This window comes from Struthio camelus, chromosome W (genome assembly GCF_040807025.1).
Source record: "Struthio camelus isolate bStrCam1 chromosome W, bStrCam1.hap1, whole genome shotgun sequence".
Classification (NCBI taxonomy): Eukaryota; Metazoa; Chordata; class Aves; order Struthioniformes; family Struthionidae; genus Struthio; species Struthio camelus.
This window is the reverse complement of record NC_090981.1, coordinates 54,339,219-54,357,199: the sequence shown is the minus strand read 5'-3', so window position 1 is coordinate 54,357,199 and position 17,981 is coordinate 54,339,219. Positions and strand designations below refer to the sequence as shown.

General features: G+C 38.8%; 1 protein-coding gene across 7 annotated transcripts in view; it reads right to left on the bottom strand.

Annotated features, from left to right (window-relative positions):
• LOC138060852 (FYN-binding protein 1-like) overlaps positions 1-17,981 on the bottom strand; it is a 74,329-nt gene that overhangs the window by 31,300 nt on the left and 25,048 nt on the right. For 5 of the 7 annotated variants that reach the window (XM_068926136.1, XM_068926135.1, XM_068926142.1 and 2 more), the window contains one exon: positions 16,092-17,238. In XM_068926136.1, coding sequence (XP_068782237.1) covers positions 16,092-17,238 — 1,147 coding nt within the window. Of the gene's footprint in view, positions 1-16,091; positions 17,386-17,981 lie in introns of all 7 variants that reach the window. The other 2 variants (XM_068926139.1, XM_068926138.1) reach the window with 1 other exon arrangement.

Sequence of the window (17,981 nt, the reverse complement as noted above, 5' to 3'; positions counted from 1 at the left end):
GGTCCTGCACCTACGCAGGAATAACGCCATGCAGCAGTACAGGCTGGGGGTTGACCTGCTGGAAAGTAGCTCTGCCAAGAAGGACCTGGGAGTGCTGGTAGACAACAAGTTAAACATGAGCCAGCAATGTGCCCCTGTGGCCAAGAAGGCCAATGGGATCCAGGGGTGCGTTAGGCAGAGTGTTGCCAGCAGGTCGAGGGAGGTGATCCTGCCCTTCTATTCAGCCCTGGGGAGGCCTCACCTGGAGTACTGTGTCCAGTTCTGGGCTCCCCAGGACAAGAGAGACATGGCGCTACTGGAGAGAGTCCAGCGGAGGACTACTAAGATGATTAGCGGGCTGGAGCACCTCTCCTATGAAGAAAGACTGCAAGAGCTGGGCCTGTTGAGCCTGGAGAAGAGAAGATTGAGAGGGGATCTCATCAACGTGTACAAGTATCTGAAGGGGGAGTGTCAAGAGGATGAGGCCAGCCTCTTCTCCGTGGTGCCCAGCAACAGGACAAGAGGCAATGGGCACAAACTGAACCACAGGAAGTTCCACCTAAAGCTGAGAAAAAACTTCTTCACTGTGAGGGTGACAGAGCATTGGAACAGGTTGCCCAGAGAGGTGGTGGAGTCTCCTTCGCTGGAGATATTCAAAACCCGTCTGAATGTGATCCTGGGCAATATGCTCTAGGTGACCCTGCTTGAACAGGGAGGTTGGACTAGATGATCTCCAGAGGTCCCATCCAACCTAAACGATTCTGTGATTCTGTGATTTATACGGTCATAAAACACTTGTGTATGTGCACAAAAATTGCATGCATAATTACATACATGTATTATACCATCATATATTATTACTTCATTGTGATTAGTCCACGGGACTGAGGAAAAATTCTGTCCAAGCCCATGTGCTTTGAGTTTCTTTCATCTGATCTCTTTTGAGAGGAGAGCCAGGCAATAGGAAACTAAGCCAGGAAAGGACACCAGATGCATTTTAGATTAAGGGCTTTTTTAAGGGCTGAAAAACCTGTCCCTTTTAACCTGTATACATTGCTAGAATCTGTCAATTACTAAAGGATCATCATATTAATGGAAACATTGTTCATTTGTTTTTTATTTTCTAACTAAAGTACTGTCTATTCCCTGCCTTTAGAGGTGTAATTGCCTACACTTACGCTAACTGAGCCTGTTGTAGCTGTAAAATACTTTAATCCTAATACTGAAAATAATGGGATGAGTCAGATAAGAAGGCAACAGTCAGTATGGAAAAGCTAGTATAATCAGGCTTATAGAGACAAAACTATCACAATATTTCAATACTTTTTGTTTCCTGTTTTCCTGGAGCCTTTCATTTTGACCCCAGTTTTATCTTTTTTTGTCTATGTACTATGACGCTTAGTACTTCCAGTGAGAGCATAGGAAGGTTCTGTGCTGGTACTGGAACTGAAGTCAGCTCAGGACACTCATAATGAGAAGTCGCATTGAAACTACATCCTAGCTTCAAGCGCACCCAAAGCACTCTCACCACAGGAAACAGTGTTAAGGACCATGACTGTGCACTAGCCTTGGCTGCTAACCCCCTGGTTTCCAAATGGCCTCTTCTCCCTTCTTGGGACACCCAGCTTTTTCAGATTCTATGCTGCACTGAAGAAACAGATGCAGAAACTGAAGCTGTCAGCATAGAAAAGAAAGAATGAATGACAAGGAATGAGTTCCTCAAAACCTGTGCAGCTGTACAGGAGCTGAGAGAAACACGCTGCAGAAACTATCCATATAAAGTATCAAATACCACATTACACAGCTACTTGTGGTAACTTCTTTAATGATCCTCAGGGCTTTAGCGCTTGCATTATGAGCTGAGCACAAAACACTGCAAAGGCGGCTTGGGGAGCCTTCTCAAACAACTTCTACACATGCATCGACCAAAAGGCCACCTGTATTCCTGCAGAACAGTCATTCATCAGGAAGTTCAGGACACTGAAATTGTCTTGATATATAAGTTGTGAATTTGATCCTTGCCGTTCCTGGCTTGTGAAGGAGAAGTACCAATGCCTCCTCAGCAGTTAACACAACAAAGAACCCATCTTCCCTTTCTTGCCCAGATATTCTGTGTTCAACAGCCTCTGGAGAAGTCAACCTGAATATAACAGTTCTCAGTAATTCCACACCTCTTTTGTGTGAATTCAAAGATAAACAAGTAAAAAGCCCAAGACAGGCTTAGCTATTTGGAACTCATGTACTGTATGGGGTCCCAAGCAAGTTTCAGGGCAAGATATGGAAAACATCCATTCTCATCGTACTAGAATCTTTGGTCGCTGTCATGAGGTGCTGTACTATGCTGTCCAGAGATGCTCATGCCTGAAATGTATGGCAAGGTCTGAAGGGAAATCCCAACAGTGCTTGGAGTACTTTCTGCAGGAATACATGCAACAAGCAGCACTAAGTTGTGATAGGAATCTGATGGGAAACTGTACTTTGGCCAGGACGGTCCTTTTCAAAATCATAAGATAAATTGAACTCCTGTGCAAGGGTGATAGGAGCTCCAGTCTGACAAACCTGAAATGATACAGCTCTATTTATCCCCTCCCTAAATACAAGGGTGTCTCACTGCGTAGATGAGAAATTGACTCATAGATCGAGAATACTATCTAATTGTGAACCTCTGTAGAACAGCTGCAGTCAGAGAAAAAATATTTTTAAGCACTCATACCTACAGTTCAATGTCCTTTGGTTGAAGATGCAAACCCTGCTGATCAATTCAACCTATATTTCAAGAGTATTGATTCATTGGCACTAAGCTTTTACCTGGCAACAACCACAAATACAATTTCCATTATCTACCGTTAAGTAGGAAACTAACCCATCCCAGCAGATGATGACCTGGCTTTAGTTAGTCATATTTTTGTCACATCTTGGCTGGACTGCAGCAATAATGCATACCTGCTCTCAAAGTTATTAGTGCTTAAGAAATTCCAGGTAGTTCAGAATAACTGTGGCGTATCTCCTCAGCAACATAATCTCTTGCAAATGCATTAACCTACCCTCTATTCTCTACACAGTAGACACTTAGCTGCAGAGACTTAACTCTGTTAAAAAAAAAAACTATGATTAATGAATCGAGCTCTAGCATCTAGGCCATCCATTGCCTCGTCCCAGAAACTTCTGGTCCGAGATCGCATGCTAAACAAAACTGGATCGGAATAGCAATACATACCACACCACCTTCTATTTCAAATTCACTCTGATTGCATCTACTTTATCATGACTGCATAGCAATATACATATTTAAGAAACTCCTTTCCGGAACAGGACAATCTCTTGCACATTTCATGGGAAAGAACCATTTCTTCAATTTATATCTAAGGAGTAGGCCATCTCCCTCTTTCTGTAGTCTAGACCTTTTTTCCCTTTAACCCCTGATCCAGTGAGCTAACGATTAGATATCAACCGCTTCTGCTTTTATTAATGTAAAGAAAAACTGACAATGAACAGTTACTCCAAAGAAACTCTCAACATTCTGCAGGAAAAATGTTCGGAATTTTACATTTCTCAATGCATTAGTTTTTATAAAAAAGCACTTTGGGGGGTTTTTCAAGCAGTTACACTGTTGGTTAAAAGTTTTACAGTTTGAAAGAAACATTCTTTAAAACAAAATGTTTTTGAGCTACTCTATTCTACAGGTGTGAGTGTTGCTTTGCCACAGTGGGTCCTCACTCCTTTACACATCTATTGCTTCTTCTGTGGAAGTCAGTTTTGTAACGTTACATGGGTGAATCACCTGCCTTTCCTCCAGCATACATGCAATTTTTGTAAAATCAAGGAACATCTGGAAGAGACAAAGCAGATCATGAAAAGGCTATACAAATGCTGGTAGAGGATGGTGCCAGCTTCTTGAAGAATCAGAGGGAAAGGAAAATGCAGAGTAGTTACTGGACTAGTCAGGCATTTCCCTTTCTAAGGTAAGAAAAATATCTTGGTCATTTTTGGAAGCAGGAGACTTGATTTTAATTTTGATGATTTAAACCACCTGTTGGCTTCAGACATCCACAAAACTATAAATGTTTAACAGATTTTTATAATATTTTATTGCAACATTGTGCAAATTGCAATATCGTGTTTCAGTTTTACTGCAAAACACTTCACCATTTCTATGTGCAAGATCTGGGAAGTTTTCTGGGTTTTACTGTGAGTTTGCTAAGAAACTGCAGCAAGGTTTGTAGCAGCTGATCACCCACTTCCTATTTTATTTGTAATTTGCAGAGAGCTGTTCTGTGGTCTGCTTCTGTAACCTGCAGGTTCATTTAAACCTAAACCATTATTCTAAGTTTCACAATTACGCTGCTTTGGAGCTGCTCAAAGTAAATAGCTCCACTTGCAACGTTACTGAAGCTCAGTCCTTTTGATTGTGCTATCGTCAGACATCCTGTAACAACAGAGACACAAAGATTATTGGAGACACTGCTTAAGCCACAACAACGGAGATTGCAAAATATTTTGATTATTGTCTTCCTTGTGTCCAGTTGCTACTTTAAGGAATACCTGGGTGCAACCTTTTCGCTAGTTTTTTTCTTGTATTCTGCTCAGCTCTTCTGCTTAGTCCAGTTAGATGGTAAAGCTGTGTTTTTCAGCTCTGTACAAAGGAAGTCACCTCCCACAAAAGGGGAATTCTTCAGCACAGGTCTCCATCCATTTTAAGATCACTTTGCTGATATTTGCTCGTACCTCATAAACAACAGGATCAGAGCAGATGGAGAATTTGTTTGTCCTCCTTTTTTATGCAGAACTTGTCATTGATCTCAGTTGGGAAATCTGGTTTTCAGAGCAGTTACACAGACTACCTCAAGGTTACTAACGATATTATCTGGCACCTATGCGATACCTTATATTCTCAAAATGACATAGGGACACTTATGAAGTCCCAGACCACATACTGACCAGAGGGTTTTTCCCATTTTATGTGAGAACATAGAGGCATACAGATGAAGGATAAGCAACATCAGAAAGTGGGTGTCTAAATCTAGATTTAAGGCTGAAAATTGGAAAGATACTAAGCATGTATATAATACTGCTCCCAAAAGAAAAACCACAAGAAGTGCTATGGTACATAAGAGCTTGCAGGACTGAGTTTTCTGGTGACTAAATATGCGGCTAGATATTCAGTACACTTAGTCTGAGCAATGCTGACTGGCAGGAGGGAACTCATGCTCTGCCTGTGCAGAAACGGGTCCTTAAGGGACAGTACTAAGGGAGAGCACAGAATTAACTCCCCTTTGAACTGACAGATAAAACTTTTCATTGACAGATGAGCAACTGTAACAATTCTTTTTTTAATGAGAAATATTTATAAACATGAGCCAGTTAATTTTATGTTGTACAGCTATCACGTCATATGCAAAAAAAAAAAAAAGTATTCAGAAGTGAAGGACAGGTAAGATAGCAATAGCTTAAAATAAATCAGTATATTTGAAAGAGAAGGCAAAAGAAAATGTGTGCATGGAGGCAAAGGCAAGGAAAAGAAAATGTACTGGAAACAAATGTACTTAAAATGTGACCATATATTTCCTAAAGCAACAAACTGATGGAGGGGTTGGTAATTTCATTAACTTATTGTTCAATCTGAAAAATATTTACATCATTAGCATACGGTTCTAGTTAAAAATTAGTCATTCGAGTATAAACACTGATACTCTATATGAAACTTCAGTTGCGGAAAAAGTCTCACACAACAAAGCTTGACTTAAAAAAACTTAAGGGAATACGATTTTCAGAATCCAAATAAAAAGAATTTGATGACAATCATGTTTTTCAAAAATGTCTTGACTGGACATGAAAGATTTAAGCATGAGAGGTTATTGTCTTTCAAAATAGGAGTTATATAAATCTGTTATGTAAGCTGCATCACTTGAGAAAAAAGGGTCTCATACGAATTTCAGTGGAAGGCTGTGTATAATTATGTTCAGTGCAGATACCCGTCTTCTCTGATAACATATCTGACTAAATCCTACAAGATCTTCTTCTGAAAATCCGAGAAAAATAAATTAAAAAATGTTCACACTGGTATTTCAAGTTAAAGTAGATCCCCCAAAGTATAACCTAAAAAGGTAAAATCTGAGCTTTCTGTTTAGCTTTGAATTGTTTTTACTATCATCTTTTTTTAATGCTCTTTCTTTCTTGTGCCCTTGAGAGGATATTTAATAAAAAGAAAATTATTAACATTGCTTGCTAATAATAATTAACATTCTTGCTTAAAATGTTCTGTGTGTGCCTTCGGAAGCATGAATATGAAATAATAAGAATAAAACTTTATATAAATTGTAGGAAATTTTTAGAAGAAATTATGGAATCAGTGATAATCAGATACTATCCTTTATCTCAGACGTGTGAAACCCCCAGCTAGAGGCTGTGGCTGTTTCTAGATGATATCTGAGGGATATCAGGGGTTATATGTGCCTTTCCTTGACACTGCCCTTCCAAGGCCTGGAAGTCAGCTAAGATGTAAAAGGGAGCAGACATAAAGAGCACACATTGATGTCCTGGAGGATATCATTTGGCAGAACTTGACCAGAGGAGTCTCTTACTCACCTAAAACACAGACAGAGTGACTAATGTGAAAGCAAATGTGCATTAACCACTGCTTGAATCCAGCAACCCTTTTTTGTGACAAAAATGCCAGCTTCTAGCATCAGCACCCAGTGCTCCATGTGACTCGGTTTCGCTTCAGGACAGAATACAGGCTGCAGACAGCACGGACTGCTCTGCTGGAGGACCTCTTCATATTGGAGGGATGCATCATCAGGCTACAGACTAGAGATGTGCCTCTATAGCTCTCCTATTGGACCTATTTATTTTTCATTCCACTGACAAGCAGAGATTCTTGCTGCCCAGATGAACATATATGCCTTGAAGTTGCTCATGTATTTCCTGTCAAAGTGAATCCAGACAGTAATTTTGAACAGTCTATAAAACTGTTAACAGTCGAGTTCCACATGCTGAATTTTCTTCTTGACATTATTCGGTGTTTGCTGAAACCACTTTGAAAGCTGCTTAGAAACATCAGCTGAAGGTCTAGAAGTAGTCAGAAAGAATAAGCCCCACACATGCTTCAGGGAAGAAAACAGTTCCTCTCTCCCACTGACTTTCTAGCTTCAGTTAGCTGAATTCAGATCTCAGCGAAAAAAAACAGGCTAAATGCAAAGCCAGGCAAAAGATTGAAATGATGCTATAAAAACAGGGAATCTATCTATCTCCAGTCCTTCTTAATATATTTATGAATGAAACATCTGCCACTGAAGTAGGTAAGCTCCTCTGCTCATCTTTCTTCCTCCTGTGTCCCCATGATTACTGGATACCTAGTTTACTGCAAGAGCAGAACACTTTAAATTACACCTTCAACTTGAAGCTTGCACCCAAACACGGTTATCATGGACTTTGTCCAGTCTTAGTCACTACTATTTGTAGCTACAAATAAGGCTAAACATTTCTTAAGAAAAACAACAGGCTGCAATCTCTTTACAAAATGCTGCATCCAGTCTCCTCTAGCAACATCATTCATAATGAATGTCCTCATTCCCGGTGAATGCTGAGTCCACTCTGAGATCCTTTCCTGATGTTTATAGAATTGGCTGCTTGAAAGAACAGATTTTTCTTGTCTAACGACTGCGTGTTAGGTTTGGGCTAAGATTTACTTCTTCAGATTGTGATATTAGTAACTCCATCAGTGGGGAACTTTAGGAGTGTGGGAGATAGACAAGATAGAACAAATTATTGTTCAAAAGAATGACTGTAGGCATTATCAACGGTTTTTTTTTTCATTTGCACACACAAAAAGCTACTCAATTCATGTCCCCTATACAGACCAAATCAACCAGAGTTAAATAACATTTCCTAGTTAAACTATTTCCTCCGCATGGGAAAATAAGACAGTGATGTACTATAATTTTTTTTCATATCTAGTGGGATACTGAGACAATTCCAAGGAGTTTAAAACCAGAGGTTAAATAAAGTGAATATCAACTGCCGCTACGTTTTTTCAAAGCATTGCAAATCTTGCTGCAGCAACTCTGACTCACTCATCATGTCTGTTCTCTTTTGTTTTCTCAGCTGACTTCCAATTCTTGAAGTGACAGGGTCATGGAAAGGCAAATGTAACCCACTTTCCCTCTAATTGCTACAATTCAAGTTGCAAAAATAGAGAAATAATAGTAATCAGGCATGTGCAAATTACAGGAGAATAGATATTTCTCTGCAATAGAAGTAGAAAGCACGTATTACTCTTTCAGAAAAGTTGTTAAGGAAAAATTCCAAACGCAGGAGTGCTCAGCCATCTAGAAAGTCAACTGACTTTTTTAAAAAGGTATTTAGCTTAGGCACTTAAGTATGAAAATACTTAGTCCAGTTTTGTACAGCTGTCTCAAATTCAAAAATTAAGCACGCTGGGTAAGTTTTACATTGGCGAATCAGTAAGAAATATTTAGATAATAGAGAGAAATTAAGATTTCCCAGCTGGAAGGGAAACTTAATCACGTATCAGACTTTAAATATATAACTATATGCCAGACATTCATGTAAACAGAACACAAGACATTTATTTGACGCTACCTAAACATATTTACTCTAGGATTCAAGATACACTCTCCAAAAATTGTACCAGCAATATGTCCAGAACTTCATAACCACTATATTTTTATGTATCAGTGAAAAAGTATTTTTTCCAGCTGTACCATACTGTACCATACAGGCACAAAGTGCCTATAAAGTGGTGTGATGTTCTGGATTCACTGCATTGCTACAATCGGTTGCAAAGCAGCTTTTCAGCAAAATATGTAGCAACTTTAAAAAATGGGAAAATTTTAGACAGCTCATAGCATTCTTTCTGAATTTTAACTTAAAATTTTTAATGTTATTTATATTCACATTATTTCCTGAGATGGGACAGACTTCAGAATACTTGTGGCAGTGTTACAGCAGAGCTACTCATGTACTATGACCCAAGTAATGCAACCAGATGATAAAGATTCCTAAGAAGTGTTTCTTCCTATGAACCAAAAATAGGGCTAGAAAATAACAAGATTTCAAAAATTAAAACAAGAAAACATAACTTAAGCAGAGGGCAATTACTCAGTTTTACTAGTTTTACTATTTTTCCTATTAAAATTTCCTTTCTCTGTCAGCTTCCATGATAAAGTCATAGCTGTCTTTTTTTCTTCTCTCCTTAAAAATTCTCCTTATACGTAGTGATCTCAGTACTTTTCCACAGAGTCCTTTTGTATGTGGTATAATCCCCAACACATTCGGTTAATCTCCCCCCAAAACCAGCGCTGACCCTGCTTGAGGCTGGACAGATTCTAATGTAGTGTTACTGTGTCAGGTGTTTCAGCCGGTCCTCTGAAGAAGTCCAGACCTATTCAGCAAATTCATTAGGTATATACTTTGATTCAAACCAAAAGGGGCCTCAAATCAATTTGAATTGCACTGTTGACGTGAATGTATTTAGAATTTCTGATTAGCAATTGTTTACATTTATTCAACAGAATTAATAGGTTCATTTGCATGGTTTATCTTCAAAATCTTAGAATCAGACGTCTCAGCTCAGGCATAATTCTAGCTGACTTCTTGTGCTTTAGTAGTCAACTGCAGGAGTGGCCCTAGAATCCGTACATAGACAATAGCTGTATACATGAGAAAAATAGATTTCTGTGCCTACCATTAATACTATGATATAACCAATCCGTATCTTACTGTTAATTTTACTACAACCAGCTCCTCTGGAAGGCAACAAGAGTGCCATGTAAAGCCTAGCAAACAAAAATGGAGTTTTTTAGGATCTGTGAATGAACTGTCCTTTGGTAGCTTTTTAATAGATACATTTCTTTCCTTTTTAACTGAAAACATATATTACATTATTTTAAAGATATTGCAAACCATTGTATCTAAGGAAATAATCAAGGGAAATGAATTTAAATACAGATTTGCAATGTTTTTAGGAGGTAGTAATTTTTGTGTGCTTCTGCTTCCTAGTACACTAGTGCAGCAGGTTGTACCCAGGTCAGTCTTCTCCAGAGAAAAACTAAAGATTGCTTTCCCTCAAGACTTATTTTATCTATATTTTAGATTAGATTTATCCATTTCCTTAGGCAGATTAATAACTTGTCTTCTTTGTATTTCTGTCTGGCTGGTTATATTAATTTTTAAATTGCAATATTTCCCTTTTTCAGTGCTGCAGGCCATACTATCAGCTTAATTTGTAGTCTCTCCTCATATTTTAGCAGAAGCACAGGGGAAATCCTTGATCTCTTAAAGCCAAGGCTTCCAAAACTTCAGTGGGGCAGGATATTCTCCATAATATTAGTAGTCATCTTTACAGCAAGACTTTTAAAAAATTTAAACAAAACTTTCTCTCATTTAAGCAGACTGAAGGCATGTGTCCGGTCATTGTTTATTGAAAAAAAAAAATCTTAAATGCATATTCTACAATTATGGTGCATTTATTTATAGTCTGGGAATGAAGGTGTGAGTGTAAAGCAAACAGACTGAGGGAAAATTAATTCAGCTGGTTTGAGAACTGACAGATTTACTTAATGAAAGATGACCAAAGAAATAATATCGAAATTATAAAGGAATTCAAACCTCTTTTTTGAAACTAATATTATACCAATCCTATGAGTCAGGCAACTTATTTGGGACCAAACCCACACATGATGTCATTGAACTAGTAGCTAACATGCCTGCTGTACAGGATTTCTTACTCTGCAGTTTGATTTTCATGATAAATGCACAACCTTGACTGTATTTGAGCTGAGCTGAAGATCTTTCTTCAGTTCTAGGAACTTCAAAATTTGATTTTCCTGGTTTTTGGAGATATAAAGTATTTCAGTGCAGAGTTTCTGAAAAAGAATACTTGGAGATCTCTCACGTTCAGAGGAGAGGAACGTCCCTAGAAGAAAGCTGAAGAGCTTCTACTTTAGTTTCCCCTAAAAGTACAACTATTAGTCCAAATTTTTAGTTGCTGTCAGCAGATCCAGTTAAGTTCTTGGCAGACCTACACTGTACTAAATTTGATTTCACATCTGTAGTTTTCGGATAAATCAACGGTGGACCAATAGTAATAGACATCAACATCGTGAAATCTACTAAAAGATTAGGCAAAAATACTTGAACATCTTATACTTCAAATCCCCACAGTCTCACTTAAGTGTATTTTTGGTATAGCTTAGAAGTCAAAGCTTAACCTTTTAGCTATGTATAAGTAACAATCAAAACAGAGGCATTATGTCACACACAATTGCCATGCTATTCCAAAAAAAAAAAAACAACCCAAAATCACTTTAACACTTCCTTCACCTGTACAAGATTTTATGACATGCTGTAGTTCACACGTGCAAACAGCCATCACATCCATTACGCACTGCTGCCACTACCCCACCCTGAACTGTGTTGTTTGGTATTGTCAACTAGTTTTAGTTTTGTCTGTCTTAGAAATAGATGATCTGGCTTAAGCTCCAATTCTTTTTATCGCCGTAGACCTTAGTACTGAGCTACTGTGTAACTTTATCCAATCTAGCACTGAGGTAAAAAAAGAGAACACAATACATAGCACAACAGACTCCCAGCAGAGAGTCCCATAAGCATAACCCAAATTATAAATTGGGACATTTTTTGCTAGGTATTCTTTTCTCACTGATTCAATACAGTTGCCTTTCATTTTTCCAACTACAGTTTAAAATCCTCTGCTTAGCAGAAGCCCCAGTGTTGATCATTCATGAGGCAGACCAAGGTATTTAGAGGTACTTAGAACACTAGGGACTCTGAACCTTCGACTGACTTTGTGTGGCTGGCCATCTGTGTACGCACAGTCCCACTGAAGTCAACCCACCCAGGTGCAGTTCTCTTCTGAAAGCAATAGTATGGCCTCACTTGGAAAGCTGTCAACAAAATGACTTTGCTTCTCTCCTTGTTTCTACAAAGCCCTGTTTGTACCGCTCGGTCTTTGTATCAATTGTCATGTTATACTTTCTATATTTGGAAAATAATATGTATCCCACTAATTCTGAGCTGATGTAAATATGTTCTACTCTCAGGGAAAATGGCTTTAGTGGGATTTAGCAGGGGAAGTTACCCATCCAGGGTCCCATGTATTCACTGAACCAGATGGGATTTTTTTAAAACTTATCTTCCCTGGAAAATACTAATTCGTCAGAAGATGAATCAGAAACTTTTCTCAGCAACACACTCGTATCTACAAAAGTTTTATCAAGAAAAGTTCCTCAGGACCAGATGAAAATTAATTGTCAAAAGCAAGACCAACACCAAAACAGAGTGGTGGACAGTTTGAATCTTTCTCCCACACATGAATAAGACTGCTGCATCTGAGATGAGTACTTCATCCTCTAGGGTACAAAGTTATTCTGTGCTCAGTGAATATTTGATTATAAAATCACAGTAGAGCAGCTTCAGTGGTAAAGGACGACAAACAAAAAAGGGCTGGACTGGTACTTCTGAGAAAGCCTTGGTTAAACTCCTGGTTCAAATTAGGCAGTACAAGGTTTTCTGTATCTCAGATATACGCCCCTAACACAAGTGTAAGTATTACCTTGTGTAAAGCTTTTCTCTTCGCAAGGGACACCACAAAGCCCAACTTTTGTCCTAGCAGAGATTAGGAAAAAAAAGTTCAAATCTCAAAAAGCCGTGCTGAATGAGAAAGCCATTTTCACTGCTTGTTCTTCTTGTTACTCAGCACCTGAATCACAGCAGAAAATAAAGCAACTATGACGAGCTGCTGTTTATGAGGACAAAGTAATGAGCAGAAAGATCTTGTGCTGTGGGGGTGGCATCTTCCTGACATGACTTTGATTCTTGAAATGACAGTTAAAAAAAAAAGAAAAGAAGTAAAGAAAGCAATTCAGTTTAACTGTCTGTTCTTTCCAGAGCAGGTAGGTTTTGTCGTTCAGGTCTAACGTTCCAAGAAATCCAAATGCGATGAATAACACTTTGTCAACTTGAAAACTAGTTTGCTCAGGATTTGTTTTAGAAAACCTAGTTTTGCCACCAAAAATGTTATACATGGAGTTCTGGCCACAGAAATGATCTGCATTAATTGAAGCCAACCACAGAATCAAGGCCACCAGGCAGACTCTACAAGGGAAGGCTGAAAGTTCAGGGCTAATACAAACAGCTTCACATTGATGTGGTTTCCAAATCTTTCAGTCTTGCCCTGACCAGAAGAGAGTGAGGCAGAGAAGACTATGGCTGCCCCATCCGTTCTGCTCAGCCAGGCCTGCAGTCTGCACCACGTGCCGAGAACAGGCTGTGCCACTGCACTGGGCGGCTCTGTCCTTAGGCCCCTGTTCACAGAGCGGCTCATCCAGGCTGTGGCTGCACTCGTGCTGGTTAGTGACCACTTGAGATTCTCCTTCTAGCAATAGTTCTGATATTACTCTTATAGTCCTATTCACATGACAACCTCAGTCTTCATTTTAAATGCCTGCAATATGTATTTCTAAACCTCAGTTTTAAAGAAAACAGGATGAAAAGATGCATTGTGACAGTAACTGGAGGGGAACCAGAAAAAACAAACTCATCCCTCCCTTAATTATTTAAAAAGTAATCCAAGCACCATCATTTTGTAATTAATTACAGTTAGAGGTATTTTTCAGCTTTGACCAAGGCTTCGCAAATTTCTAGCTAGCAAAGGTCTTATTGCTTTTGTTTAATCTCTGCGACTATTTTTCACAGTATCTGGTGTCATTTGCTGAAAATGCTTTCTTTCCATTTTGAGATTGTCCTGGGCACTGGAGTAAAGCCAGTCATGCTGATCAGTTCTCTATGGAGAAGGGACAGCTGCTCAAACTGTTGTAAATCAGCACAACTCTTTTAAAGAGATGCACAAAATTACAACACTGGAGGATTTGGCCCGGGTCATGAATTTGTGAGAACATTTCCATAAATGTAGAGTGACTCAGGAAAACCAGAACGTACCAACTGACAAGAAAGTACATTTTCAGTTACTGATATGCTGTTAATTTTTACATAGGAGATAACAGAATAAAAAGTTGCATGCATACTCTTGAGTTTTTATTGTGGCATTTTGTCTTTAGAGAGACTCAGCTCTGAGCTTTTTTTTCTGTTCATAACTCCTTTTAATGTCTTCTTTCTCCAGAAGGCCATTCATCTGTGCATTGTAAACTGCAGAAACCCAAGCAATGTTATATTCTAAATAAGCAAAGCACAAGGACAAATTTCATATCATTAATGTACCTGAAGCATTGCACATAAATAGCTTGGGGTTATTCAGAGCGTCTGCTTTCAACTCCATCTAACTTATACACGCTGAATCTCTCTCATCCACTGACTGTACTGAAAATTTAAGAGTCCGAGTCTGATCTGTTTAATTACATCTAAGGGAGATTCTTAAAGTAGACCACGGAAGGTAGTGTGAAACATCCCTCATTGTCAGAAATTATTTGTTGCAGAACTTAATGATGGTTAAAATGACTTGAGCTAAAAGAGACTGTGAGGACTGAATATATTCTCTGCTTTAGATGAAGTAGCTCCTCAGCAAAATGCATTACAAAAATAAACAAAAATAAACAAAAAAAATCATAAAAATTTACCACAATAATAAATTTTTTTTGTCCTTGTTTCTCTAAGACCCACTCAGATCAAGAGCAGCTTTCCTCTGGACCTATACAGCTTAGAACTCTGATTTAAAAATGTGATCAAGTTTCTTATGTAATCATTGTTCCCAGGGCCTGAACTATAAGAAAAAAAAGAAAACCTCCTTCTACTACTACAAAGCTTGTAATAGAAGTGTGGCTACTGGCATCACCCATTCCAGTTAGAGGTAAGGGTAGCTGATTTTAGCTTTTTAAAATTGCCAAAGAGTGCTTAAAATACTTTAGGGGGTGGTGAGGGTGAACATTAACCCAAAAGTTTTAAACACAGGTGGTTTACAGGAAAACTAAGGATGTCAAGAACCTTTTAAAAACTCATCTCTCCTTTTAGGAGATGACAAGAAATCTCTGGTTTTAACTTTAGGAAATTACGTTTTTAAATTATAGCCTCAGATTTTCAGTGACATCTTTCTGAATGCCCCAGAAACAATTTATATATGTGCTGCAACTGATCTTATGCGGTGAGAGGCATGTTTTGAAGCAGAACTCTTTGAAGGAGTGGAGCCACAGCAGTTTCTTTTGTTCAGAGAAAAGTGTGTTACCATAAGGAGATTTTGTACAAGGAAATAAGTACTCCCAAATATTTCAAATATAATAAAGAACCTCTCATTTCACACACACATACACACACACACACACACACACAAAATCTCAATTTTTACATAAACCTAGTCACAAGTCTTAACATTTATGCCTGGATTACAACCATCAGAAAGTTCAGAGGCTTGCTTCTTCATAAAAATAGTGAGGTAGAGCCTCAGCTGCTACAAACTGCTGAAATCATGCAAATCTAACAGAAACACTAAGTGCACAAGCTGTTTATAGAATCTGGATTGAGATCTGATTTTAAAATCCAAGCAGCTCCATGTGGAGCCTGCAAAACATTTGATTCTGTAGCTTTGTGTAGTGTTCAACTTTCTAGACATACTTTAAAATGTAGCATTTCATAGGCTTACATTGCGGTTAATCATTGTCAAAAGCAAAAAAAAAAAACAAAACAAAAAAAGGTGTGGTTACTACAGGTTGTAGTATATCATTTAGATAGCCATCAAGCTATGCCCAGGAAGTTACTTTTGAGAATAGGACACAGTATATCAACACCTCATTTATAGGAAGTCAGAACTTAAATGCCTGTCGAGAGAAATACTTTAACTGCTTGATATAAGTTACAGCCACATCTAATTACTTTTCAGTAAAAAATAAACCAAATACAGAAAACATTCCTCCTACACTCTATATTGTTGTGAGAGAGAGAATATGATTTTAATTTCCTTCCTGTGCAGAAGAGACACAAGCATAGGTTATAGCATTAAGGTGGATTTATCTGACATAGATCATGTGTTATTTCTGGATAGAGGAGAGTATTTCAGCTTAAGTGAATACAGCACTAAATGAGTAAAAAAACAAATTCCCAAGAAAACAACAACAGAGAAGACTTACTGTCTCTTGTGCTGTTCTTCCTGAACCTTTCCAGGTCCACATTTGGGGGTCTGCTGGGCTTCTGTGGGGGCTGGCCCAGAGTGAACAATGGGGGCAAAGCCTTCCGCTTAGGAGTTGCCAAGTACTTGTCTCCATCCTCTTTTTCTTGTGACCCACCTGATAACCTGCCTGCGGCAAATGCAGTGTTCGTCTTAAGGAATTTGGAGGGAGATGAACCAAATTGCTCCTGATTGACTTTATTGAGAAAGATATTCTTGGCTGCACTCACTCCCTTTTCTTCAGGCTTTTCCTCCACGTTTTTGGGGGTGACTTGAGATGAGCTGGACCAATTGCCAGTGGGTTTCAGAGCCATATTTGAAAACTGACTGCCTGCAGCTTCTGCAGCACTGTTACTATTTTCATCCGTTTCCTTTGCTGCTATAAATGAGCTTATTTTTGGTCTTGGGCCTGATAGTCCTTTATGCAGAAAAGCATTTCTATTAGAAGTGTCTTCATTACAGGAGACTTCATGGTTTACAGAAGGTTTCTGTGCCAGAAGTGGTTTAGAGAAAGGAGGATTTGGCTCATTTTCTTGTGCTGCAGCAGTGAACTTTTCTTTTACTCCAGCTACTTTTGAAAATACTGTTGGCTCATTCTCTTGTGATGCAAAATTCAAATTTGGTTTGGGTCCCAAAGGCTTTTTTTCTTTCTCTGGAGGAGCAGAGTTAAGGAACTTGTTCCCTAGAGGTTTTGGATACAGAGGCTTTGGCTCTTCTTTTGCCAAGTCGCTGGATTTGGTGGGGATCTTAGGGCATCCAGCTTTTCCATCGTTTTCTCTGTTAGTTGCCTGAAGCTGAACCCCAAACCTTTGTGTCACTGGTTTCAGATATGGGGGCTTAGGATCCTTTTCTGTTTTATCATCAGCTGAAGGCTTGACTCCCAGAGGAGGCTTAGAGTGAACAGGCTTGTGAAAGGTACTCGGTCCTGAAGGAGAAGCTGCATTTCCTTGACTTGCAAATTTCTCAAGTGCCGCTTTCCTTGCCTGTAATCCTGAATGCATAGGTTGTCCTGGGACTTTGAAGGGTCGACCGTTTCCAGAAACATCCTCTGTGGGGCTGTTACCTGTGTTAAATTTTGCCATGAGTGCCTTCACATCTGCCTTGCCATCCTATGATCGTAGAGAAGAAAAAAAAGAAACAGCAGCAATGAGAAAGTCTCAGTTGCAGTGTTCACACATACTGTTCTTTAAAGGGTTTCCTGGTCTGAGGGCTCATAGAACTACTGATTGGCTGCGGAGATATCGTAGCACATCTTCCTGCAGGGGTAAAGAAGTTGAGTATTTTGTTATATCCTTGCTGTGGTTATACAATGTTAAATTTTTCAGTGCAGCTACTGCTTTTAGAGGGTGGTCATTCAGCTCTTTTTGTGCATAGTATAATTTCTGTTTATTTGTGGAATTGGAAACTGGCACCTGTTAAATATATTAAAAATAGCCACTACTTTAAAAATAAGGTATCCTTAAAAACATTTGAGACTCCTGAGGTGAGAAGCATAGACTGGGTTGGAACCAGGATTATGTACCAGACTACCGTTATTTCTGCCAGCTCTCTGGAGAACTGAAAGTTCCTTTGCGAAAAAAAGAGTCATCTAGATGGGGGTGGGGTCACTTTTTCTTTCCCTTCTCAACAATTTTCTTCCCTGCTCCTCCCCACCTCCCCCTCTTTTGTCCTTGTTTCTCTTCTCCATTTTGAACCTGAAAACAGTGCATGGGTAGGTGGCAAATGAAAATATATGGAGTAAAACAGGAAGAAGAGACAATCAATAAACCCAGATACTGTCAAAAATACTTAACTCCTTAGATAAAAAGAAAAAAAAAGGTGAACAAATTCTAAAGGGGTGAAACTCAGCTTC